Raw genomic sequence first — 11,422 nt, 5'->3', positions numbered from 1 at the left:
TTGGTTTTACCAGAACTGTGCTATATATATATATATATATATACCCAGATACAGATGATGCTTAGTCCTGCAATTGAATGCTTAGTCCTGCAATTGTCAATCAGGTTCTGGGAATCCGGAAAAGTTCTAAGTTCAAAGACAGAACACGAGGATAACAAATTCTAGTGCCAGGAGATGTTTCCTGCTCTTAGTCTTGGGGCTCCCGAGTGAAGCAGCGGTCTAAGGCACTGCATCTCAGTGCTAGAGGTGTCACTATAGACCACAGGTGTCAAACTCATTCCACGGGGGGCCGAGTGTCTGCGGGTTTTCGCTCCTCCCTTGTACTTGATTGATGAATTAACATCACTAATTAGTTAGGAACTCCCCACACCTGGTTGTCTAGGGCTTTATTGAAAGGAAAAACCAAAAACCTGCAGACACTAGGCCCTCCGTGGAATGAGTTTGACACCCCTGCTATAGACCCTGGTTCGATTCCAGGCTGTATCACAACCGGCCATGATTGGGAGTCCCACAGTGTTGTTAGGGTTTGGCTGGGGTAGGCCGTCATTGTAAATAAGAATTTGTTCTTAACTGACTTGCCTAGTTAAATAAATGTTTCTTTTTTAAAGTCATATTCACTAAGAACAAATCAGAAGCAAACGGGCCAAAACGGCGAGGCAGTGCCTGAACTTGTCCAATAACAAACGCTTGTTTTCATTTTCAGTTACAAAATGTTTTGCTACAGTGTGCACTAATGAATACAGCCTTTGTCTCTCTGTCCCCCCATCTCTCCAACATCAGTGCCTGCAGAAGTCTCTCCTGTAGGCCTCTGCTAGTGACTCCCTCCACTTCCTCTCCCTGGCCCCCTCCCTTTACTACTCCCCCCCATCTTCTTCTCCTCCTCTGGGTCAAAGTCAGAGTCACTCTCTCGCTGTCTCTCCTCCTCCTCTTCAGGATCATCATTGCACTGGCGTTTCCTCTTCCTCTGTTTCTCCTCCACTCTCTTTGCTCCCTCTCCTCCTGCCCACATCTCCCACTCAGTCATAAAGGTAAGCTCTACCTGCTGCCGAGGCTTCCTCTGTCCAACCTCCCCTCCCTCCTGCCCAGTCCTGCCATCTGTTTCCCTCCTCCCCCCCTGTCCCCCAACTTCTGTGCCTCCATCAGGGTCCAGCCCTGAGTCTGGGCTGTGGTAGCGTCTGACGTGGTTCTTGAGGCTGACGTTGTGATTGAAGCTCTTGTCGCAGCGCTGGCATTGGAAGGGCCTCTCCCCAGTGTGGACGCGCAGGTGGGACTTCAGCTGGCTGAGCTGGGCAAAGGCACGCTGGCACACCTGACACACAGGGAAGGGCAACATGGACCATGTAAATACAATACTTTTTATTTTAATTACAGTAAATAGCCCTCTTCAAAATAAGTAATTGAAACAGACACTTCAGTTGAATGTAATTGAAACACTGCCCCTCCCTCCAGACCTGGCACTTGAAGGGCTTGTCGTCACTGTGGGACAGTGCGTGCCTCTCCAGGAGGTGACCTTTGTTGAATTCCTTGTAACATGTGTGACAGATGTGTCTCTTGGACTCGTGCTCTCTGAGATGGCGATTCCGTATGAGGATGTTGTCAAAGCTCAGTGGGCACTCTGAGCAGCTGTAGCATCTGTGACCTTTTAATCTTTTGAATCTGTGGGTCTTCTCGTGGGTCAGCTTGTCCGGCCGTGTCCTGAAGGATTGGAGGCAGAACTTACAGGGAAACTTAAGGTCCTGACGGTGAAGCCTCCGGTGCTGCTTGAGGCCCAGTTCACTCGCACAACCCTGCCCACAGTCTGGACAGCGGACCATGAACTTGTGTTCACACTTATGGTGTTTCAGCCTGGTGGTGTACAGGACGCCACATTCAGGACAGAGGACCATGTGGTGTTTTTTAGAGTATTTGAATTTCTGCCGGATGCTGGCACTGTCCCCGGAGCCCAGTTCTCCAGCGACACCGCTGAACGACTCCTGGTCCTGCTGGTCTCTCTGGGGTGATGATAAAGGTGATCCATCAGAGTCTTCAGCAGACTCATCCAAACCAGTCTCCCCTGTAGGCTGCTGCAATTGCCTTCCTCTGCTTCTCCCTTTCCCACTACCCCTTCCCCTACCTCTTCCCCTGCCTCTTCCCCTGCCTCTCCCTCTCCCTCTACTACTCGTTGATTTCTCCTCTTCTGGGTCAAATTCAGAGTCACTCTCTCTCAGTCCCTCTTCCTCATCTTCTGGGTGAAATTCAGAGTCACTCTCTGTCTGTCTATCTTCCTCATCTGTCTCTTCACCCTCCATCTCACACACATCACCCTCCCCCTCAAACCCATCTGCAGCCACCTGCTTCTTCTCTTCTTTGTCTATCTGAGAGGTTGGGCTTTCAGAGTCCTCAAGCTCTATAGAGTATATTGTCACCTCAATAGAGGCCCGCTGCTCAGCACCATTCTCCTGTTGTTCACCACCTAGGGGCTTTCCCTTTCTCTCCTCTCCTTCCTCATTCTCCTGCGAGGACAGGCCATTGTCCTCCTGGCTTCGTGCACTGTCCATCTCACTGTCCAACACCACCTTAGTCACTTTCTTTCTCTGCTCTGTTCCTTTGTTCCCCTCATTTTTTCCCCTCACCAGGGACGTGCCACTCCCCCCTGGTCTTGGTGGCTGGTCTACAGTCACCTCCATCTCCAAAGAGCCAGTCAGATCCAGAGCCTCATCTCTGTTCTCCGATGGCAAGTCTTCATCTCGGTTCACAGATGGCAAGGATCCATCTGTGTCCTCAGACGGCAGGGCCACCTGCATGTCAACCTACTTAGCGAAGGAAAACACCAGTATTATTGGAGTGACAGTCCTGTATAAAAAACATACAATAACTAGAGATACCACAGAATACAAACAACTGAAGTTAGTTAGTTACCTCACAATATCAACTGTTAATACTTAAATACCCACCTGAATATTCTGTGGCTCTTCTCCATTTCCTTTGTGCATTGTCTGGACAGTAGATGCGTTGCTTGCCCATGTCCTGCGGTGGTTGCAGCTCTGGCAGTGTTGGGTCACAGAGAGGCACATCCTGTCTCCCTGCGTCTGGATCACACTCTCACGCCTGCACTGCTCACACCGCTGAAACAGCTGCAGCAGGCATTCGATGTTCACAATGATATCGTCTGGGGAGGGAGGGGGGGCAGCAGGTTGTGGAGGGGGGGCAGCTAACCTGGGTCAAAAAAATAAATAAAAGAGCGGGTGATTTCCTGCCACTATCGGCTCTTGCCAATTCATACTCATTAGCAATTTTATCTTCTAGGAACATGCGTTGATGAAACATTTCAATAAGAGTCCCCTTATTGGTCGGTATGTACAGTACTAAATAAAAATGCCTCTTTGGCACCTCCAATGTATTAAAGAGCACTGAACACTGATTGGTTATTTTTCTGCTGCTTATTAGAAAAACAAGATTTCAGTCTTGGAGGTGTGTTTCCTGACCGATTCTACGTTTGGTTAATGATGTTTGTCCCCCATGAGACACTGTAGACACAGAAGCCTATTTCACTTCCTCAAAATTCCCAGAATTGAATCTTAGTTAACTCAATAGATGTTTTTTCTGAGAATGTTAAAGTTGCGCAATTTTACATCTAACCAAAAAAGTGTTTGGTGCAGTATTTCTCAAGTAAAAAAATGTGGGGCACCAAGGACTGAGTTTGGGAAACCCTGTCAGAGCTGCTGGACAGGTCTGAGTGAGTCAGTGAGGACCAGAGGGGTGTGTGTGTGTGTTGAGCACAGTCTCAATGTCAACAGTGAAGAGGCGACTCCGGGATGCTGGCCTTCTAGGCAGAGTTCCTTTGTCCAGTGTCTGTGTTCTTTAGCCCATCTTAATCTTTTCTTTTTATTGGCCAGTCTGAGGCTTTTTCTTTGCAACTCTGCCTAGAAGGCCAGCATCCCGGAGTCGCCTCTTCGCTGCTGACGTTGAGACTGGTGCTTTGTGGGTACTATTTAATGAAGCTGCCAGTTGAGGACTTGTGAGGCGTCTGTTTCTCAAACTAGACACTCTAATGTACTTGTCCTCTTGCTCAGTTGTGCACCGGGGCCTCCCACTCTTTCTATTCTGGTTAGAGCCAGTTTGCGCTGTTCTGTGAAGGGTGTAGTACACAAAAAAAGATGAACGGAGCAAAGTACAGAGAGAGATCCTTGATGAAAACCTGCTCCAGAGCACTCAGGACCCCAGACTGGGGTGAAAGTTCCCCTTCCAACAGGACAACGACCCTAAGCACACAGCCAAGACAACGCAGGAGTAGCTTCGGGACAAGTCTCTGAATGTCCTTGAGTGGCGCAGCCAGAGCCCATACTTGAACCCGATTGAACATCTCTGGAGAGAACTGAAAATAGCTGTGCAGCGACGCTCCCCATCCAACCTGACAGAGCTTGAGAGGATCTGCAAAGAAGAATGGGAGAAACTCCCTAAATACAGGTGTGCCAAGCTTGTAGCGTCATACCCAAGAAGACTTGAGGCTGTAATTGCTGCCAAAGGTGCTTCAACAAAGTACTGAGTAAAGGGTCTGAATACTTATGCAAATGTGATGTTTCAGTTTTTTTATTTGTAATACATTTTCAAAAATGTCTAAAAAACAGTTTTTGCTTTGTGGGGGTAGTGTGTAGATTGAGGGTAAAAACAAATGTAATCCATTTCAGAATAAGTCTGTAAGGTAACAAAATGTGGAAAAAGTAAAGGGGTCTGAATACTTTCCGAATGCAACGTATAATATGATATATTACATGATTTCATTAAATCCTGGAATTGGTCTGAGCTGGTGTTGCTTGTTTTATAAAGCAATCTACAGCCGTGTCTGTTGCTCTACCCCCTTGAGGGGCCGCCTGGCCTGGGACTTGCAACTGCTGCTGGTTGGCTGCTGGTGGGGGCCTTTCCTTTTTGATTGACGTGTAGCCTAGCATGTTTGTTGTATAAGCTCAACATCGCCAGGTCATGTCTAGCTAGCTAAGTTACAGTACAGTCAGGTTAAACATTTATAGAAAGTACAAGTCAGATGCGCTAAAACGCAAGGAGCGACAGAATAAGAAAAGTTTAATTTCATCCTGTGTTCCACCTACTTTTCGTCATTGTCCAATCCAACCACTGCTAGCTCTAGCCTGACATTGGCTAATGAGGCGGGTGTTGATAGAAGCATGGCCTCGCGCCCGTGGCAATGAAAAAAACCCAAAATAAACTGTTCGAACAAGGACGTGTATGTGCACTACTTCGCACACACCATACATTTATTTCTAATGGATGCTGCATGTTCCTTGTGTAGAACTAAATTATTTTGGGGTACACTGGAGACCCTGTACTGCTTTCTGACTTCTAAATCAAATCACATTTTATTTGTCACATACACATGGTTAGCAGATGTTAATGCGAGTGTAGCGAAATGCTTGTGCTTCTAGTTCCGACAATGCAGTAATAACCAACGAGTAATCTAACCTAACAATTCCACAACTAATGCCTTATACACACAAGTGTAAAGGGATAAAGAATATGTACATAAAGATATATGAATGAGTGATGGTACAGTATATACATATGAGATGAGTAATGTAGGGTATGTAAACATAAAAGTGCATAGTTTAAAGTGGCTAGTGATACATGTATTACATAAAGATGGCAAGATGCAGTAGATGATAATATAATGTATATGTATATACTGTACTCTAAGTGGCTAGTGATACATTTTTGATCAATTTCCATCAATTTCCATTATTAAAGTGAGCTGGAGTTGAGTCAGTATGTTGGCAGCAGCCACTCGATGTTAGTGGTGGCTGTTTAACAGTCTGATGGCCTTGAGATAGAAGCTGTTTTTCAGTCTCTCGGTCCCTGCTTTGATGCACCTGTACTGACCTCGCCTTCTGGATGATAGCGGGGTGAACAGGCAGTGGCTCGGGTGGTTGTTGTCCTTGATGATCTTTATGGCCTTCCTGTGACATCGGGTGGTGTAGGTGTCCTGGAGGGCAGGTAGTTTGCCCCCAGTGATGCGTTGTGCAGACCTCACTACCCTCTGGAGAGCCTTACGGTTGTGGGCGGAGCAGTTGACGTACCAGGTGGTGATACAGCCCGACAGGATGCTCTCGATTGTGCATCTGTAGAAGTTTGTGAGTGCTTTTGGTGACAAGCCGAATTTCTTCAGCCTCCTGAGGTTGAAGAGGCGCTGTTGCGCCTTCTTCACAACGCTGTCTGTGTGGGTGGACCAATTCAGTTTGTCCGTGATGTGTACGCCGAGGAACTTAAAACGTACTACCCTCTCCACTACTGTCCCGTCGATGTGGATAGGGGGGTGCTCCCTCTGCTGTTTCCTGAAGTCCACAATCATCTCCTTTGTTTTGTTGACGTTGAGTGTGAGGTTATTTTCCTGACACCACACTCCGAGGGCCCTTCCAAGGTTTAAAATACTGGAGAAGGAACAGGAAAACATGCAGCTGGATCTCTCGCTGCTCTCAAGCTGAAGAGCCTACTGGCCACAAGGTGGGCCTCCAGGAAACAGGCCACAGAAGCGGTTATACAGAGCCTGCATGCGATCCTTGAACTCTGCTCTGAATAAATCACCATAACCATACTACACCAAATACTGCCTCTAAAGCTGATGACCTGCTCTCAAAGACCAGCACATTTGAGTTTAAATTCACGTTGGTGTTTTGGAACAGTTTACTAAAGAAGACGTACATCCTTCTCATCAGCAGTGCCATCAGCAGTGCCAGTGCCATCAGCAGTGCCAGTGCCATCAGCAGTGCCAGTGCCATCAGCAGTGCCAGTGCCATCAGCAGTGCCATCAGCAGTGCCAGTGCCATCAGCACTGCCATCAGCAGTGCCATCAGCAGTGCCAGTGCCATCAGCAGTGCCAGTGCCATCAGCAGTGCCAGTGCCATGAGCAGTGCCAGTGCCATGAGCAGTGCCATCAGCAGTGCCAAGCAAAGTTTCAGCCGCCTGAAGCTCATCAAGAGATATTTGCGTGCATACATGAATAAGTCCAGACTATCCAACCTCACATTGCTTTGTAGTGAGTGGGACATAGTGCCTTAAGTGGGACATAGTGACTAAGAAAGTATTCACACCCCTTGACTTTTCCCACATTTTGTTGTGTTACAGCCTGAATTTAAAATTCATTACATTTAGATGGCCTACACACAATACCCCATAATGTCAAAGTGGAGTTATGTTTTCGAAATGTTTACAAATTACAATGAATATCCCTTTGAGCATGGTAAAGTTATTAACTGAGGATGGATCAACAACATTGTAGTTACTCCACAATACTAACCTAATTGACAGAGTGAAGGAAGGAAGCCTGTACAGAATAAAAATATTCCAAAACATGCATCCTGTTTGCAACAAGGCACTAAAGGAATACTACAACAAATGTGGCAAAGCAATTAACTTTTTGTCTTGAATACAAAGTTATATTTGGGGCCAATATAACAAACGTTCCATATTTTTAAGTATAGTGGTGGCTGCATCATGTTATGGGTATGCTTGTAATCGTTAAGGACTGGGGAGTTTTTCAGGATAAAAAAGAAACTAAATAGTGTCCACAGCAAAATCCTAGAGGAAAACCTGGTTCAGTCTGCTTTCCACCAGACACTGGGAGATGAATTCACCTTTCAGCAGGACAATAACCTAAAACACAAGGCAAAATCTACACTGGAGTTGCTTACCAAGACGACAGTGAATGTTCCTGAGTGACCGAAGTACAGTTGACTTAAATCTACTTGAACATCTATGGCAAGACCTGAAAATGGCTGTCTAAGCAATGTTTAGCAATCAATTTGACAAAGCTTGAAGAATTTTTAAAAGAATAGTGAGCAAATGTTGCACAATAAAAGGTGTGGAAAGCTCTTAGACTTACCCAGAAAGACTCACAGCTGTAATCGCTGCCAACGGTGCTTCTACAAAGTATTGTCTCAGGGGTGTGAATACTTATGCAAATTATATATTTCTGTAATTCATTTTTCAATAAATTTGAAAAAATAAATAAAACATGTTTTCACTTTGATTGTGGGGTATTGTGTGTAGATGGGTGAGGGAAAAGATCTATTTAATCCATTTTGAATTCAGGGTTATTATTATTATATATTTAATTCAGGCAAAATGTGGAATAACTCAAGGCACTGTAGAAGTGGTTGGCAAGTTTGCCAACATGAAGGAGAGGAGGTTGACGTTTTTAAAACGGGACACTGATTTGTAAATAGTTTGTTCAAGTGTTGGGATAAGTTTTTAGTTCTATTGAACGCATGATAATGGAATTTAAAAAATGGACTAGATTACATCAGACTACAGCATGGATATTTTGGCTGAGCAGTGACAACCTGGTGAGTGAAACATCCTTTTTTATTGGTCTTTGGTTAAGATGAAACATGTTATTACAGGCCCTCTTCTTGCTCATCAACTCTTGACACCTATATGCAGGCTGTGTGCGTGTGTGACACTGCCTGCCTCGTGTTGCTTACGATGTGCCTGTTTTGTAGTTGTGACCTCCGTGTCTACTTTATCTTTGAATGTAGGCCTATGTCTGCTAAACGAGAGCTTCATGCGTTGCGATGAATGGTTTTGATGATTCGCCGCTTTGGTGCTGCTGTCCATGGTGCTGATAACCTGCGGAGCTCTCCCGACCGCTGCGCTTTGTAGAGCGACGTGTGCTGAACTTGGTGCTGTAACATTGTATTGCGATTCACGGCCGACTGACAACCTGTTTTTTGATTTTTTTTGTGTCTGGCAAAGTGATACACTATCTGTATGTTTTATTGGAAATAGGCTTGCATGGCTCTATGTGATGATGGCCAATTTGTGTTTATGATAGCTGATATGGCCTCTCTTTTTTTACTTCTATGATTTGGTTAGAAGGGCCCCTTGAGAGCGCCCCGCCCCCTCTGTGCTGAGACTAGCTCCACGCCTGGTTCTGGTACAATAGATCCAAAATTCATACAACTACTGTACATAAAATATATATATTAATTCATACAACTACTGTACATAAAATATATATATTAATTCATACAACTACTGTACATAAAATATATATATTAATTCATACAACTACTGTACATAAAATATATATATTAATTCATACAACTACTGTACATAAAATATATATATTAATTCATACAACTACTGTACATAAAATATATATATTAAGCAAGGAGGCTAAAGCAACAGATCAGAACATTTATCTGAAAATGTTCCTAAACATAGTTCTTCACATTTTAAGCGCAGCAATGTACCCACAGCAGTAGGCTATGCGCAAATGTGCACAACATGTACTGGCCTTTCTCTCAGCTTGTGTCCATTTGATCTGAACGGACCGTGCCTCGAGTATGTCAACAGAATCAAGCCTTTAGACGTTAATGTTAACTATCCTACATTATACTTGTCAAACATGACTGGTGTTTAGCCTAAAGGGTGAATTCGGAAAGAGTGGATCATCATATAAACTGGCACAGCCTAATCCTTACGTATTTATTTCTTGGTCTGCATTTATTTCTTGGTCTGACATGAGAAAATCTAAACTATTGTTATGCCCTTGCAGAGAAAGTACACGATCAAAATCACATGACTTCATTGTTGTGACATCAGAGGGCGGCAGAGCAAATTTCAAACAGGAAGCTCACCCTGCAAAACACACAGTGACATAGCTTTCTTTCTGTTTTGATGTTGAGGTTATAAAATTGTCAAATATTGCACTGTACCAAATGTTGATTTAAATGTGCATATTATGTAGTACTGCATGAAAATACATTAAGAAGTTGCCAATATTATGTTTCAATTTTGTAATTCAGTCTTTTGTTATTGTCCCGCTTTACCAACCATAGCTAGCTAAAGTAGGACGGCATGGAGTAGCTAAAGTGGGACGGCATGGAGTAGCTAAAGTGGGACAGTCATAGGCTTTTCCAATGGAGGAAAGATATCAAGTTTACATTAGGGTCCCCCTGTACTGGTTAGGCAGGGCTCTGGTTATTGTAGTACTATATCCTGTTCATTTTTTTTGTAGTATTGTTAATTGAGTTTATTCATTTTGGAAACTAGGACACCATTATTATAGTCCTAATTGTACCCCAATGGGCTAATAGCCCAACACATGATGCATTTCATGAATCTACACTTGTTTCATAATCACACAAAATGTTATTGTCATTGGGGTACAATTAGGACTATAATAATGGTGTCCCAGTTTATCTAAACCGCTGTCCAGGCTATCAAATGCGAGAAAAACATTTTTATTTGACTCAGTGTAGACAAAATGGGTGTGTCATGCATCCTGTTATTATATCAACAAAGAAAATGTGTGTGTGATTTTAGAAACATCTTGAGGATTTCAGAAATGTATCATGTGTTGGGCTTATATGTTGGATAGATGTCGAAAGACGGAAAATGCAATTAGTGTCCCACTTCCTCCTCGTACATTTTTTGTCTAGTTTTCTGGCGTTGTGAGCGGGGTTTTGAGTAGTCGTTGTTTTGTTACATTTTAGGTAAACCTGGCAACCCTGCTAAACTGGTAGACTGCAGAAAAAACACCAGAATTACCTGTCAAGCAAAAACAAAGCCACTTCGGCATCTGTAGGCATAGATTTCTCCTCCTTGAGGTTCCTCCATCTGGTAAAAGCTTCTCCGATATTAATCCGATTTCTGGATTTGTCCTTTAATTTTCTCCACTCAGAATCTCGATCGGGTTTCTTCTTAAGTGGTAAAAAGGGTGTAAAGATGATATTATTATTGGCCATGATTGGGCGCAATAGTGGCACTATTTAAAACTAAATCGAATGTATTAGGGACGGGTGTAACGTTGGCTTTCCTTACAAATCTCTGCGTTCCACCATTGTTTCCACCGCGGAAATGACCTAATATTTACGTCTTCCCGGGCCCCCTTTCTTCAGTAGGGTTTAAGGGCGGTTGGCATCCAAACAGCGCATTACCGCCGCCTACTGTGCTGGAGTGTGGGCCAGAGACAGAAAGGAACTAAATCCTACCTGCCAGCCCTGTTTCTCTTGGGACACTGTCTGAATCCAAAATTCCCCCCTTCCCTCGCCCCTCCATTTGCGAGTTCACACGTGCCTCCGACATTTATATAAGTGTCCCAAAACTGAGGGAGTGAAAATTATAGTTTCAAAATACTGGCAGTACTTACACCTTCCTGATGGATGCTGTATTGACCAAGCAGGCAATGGGAGACAACTGTGTAGGGTGCAAATATTAGGGGGTTTATTTTCCCAAACTTGAAATTGTTTACAAAGAGAAGACAAAAACCATAGTGCATAAAAAGTACTTAAAAGGTCTGTAAATGAATGAAAGTAAAAGTGTTCTAACAACTCAAACATAGATAAATGTATAACTGAGGTCTACACAGCAGAACCAACTTCTTCAATGTTTATTAGCAGACTAGTTTCAATGTCACATGCACAATGAAATG

The 11,422-nt window shown here is 44.0% G+C and overlaps 1 protein-coding gene across 1 annotated transcript; it reads right to left on the bottom strand.

The window, feature by feature from the left end:
* Positions 1-496: 496 nt before the first annotated feature.
* On the bottom strand, positions 497-10,832 carry LOC120047338 (zinc finger and SCAN domain-containing protein 2-like). The gene is made up of 4 exons (XM_038992861.1): positions 10,540-10,832; positions 2,934-3,195; positions 1,452-2,789; positions 497-1,309 (listed from the first exon to the last, which is right to left on the bottom strand). Exons 1-4 carry the CDS (start codon positions 10,734-10,736, stop codon positions 812-814), a joined length of 2,295 nt encoding a protein of 764 aa, XP_038848789.1. The 5' UTR covers positions 10,737-10,832; the 3' UTR covers positions 497-811.
* Positions 10,833-11,422: the final 590 nt, after the last annotated feature.

The sequence above is a fragment of the Salvelinus namaycush genome, chromosome 5 (genome assembly GCF_016432855.1).
Source record: "Salvelinus namaycush isolate Seneca chromosome 5, SaNama_1.0, whole genome shotgun sequence".
NCBI lineage: Eukaryota > Metazoa > Chordata > Actinopteri > Salmoniformes > Salmonidae > Salvelinus > Salvelinus namaycush.
This window is presented reverse-complemented; position numbering and strand designations above follow the sequence as displayed.

Coding starts and splice junctions, on each gene's coding strand:
- LOC120047338 (XM_038992861.1), bottom strand. CDS start 10,736: ATGGCCAATAATAATATCATCTTTACACCCTTTTTACCACTTAAGAAG. Junction 3,196..10,539: donor GCTTTGTTTTTGCTTGACAG/GTAATTCTGGTG, acceptor TTTTTGACCCAG/GTTAGCTGCCCCCCCTCCAC. Junction 2,790..2,933: donor AAGAGCCACAGAATATTCAG/GTGGGTATTTAA, acceptor TTCGCTAAGTAG/GTTGACATGCAGGTGGCCCT.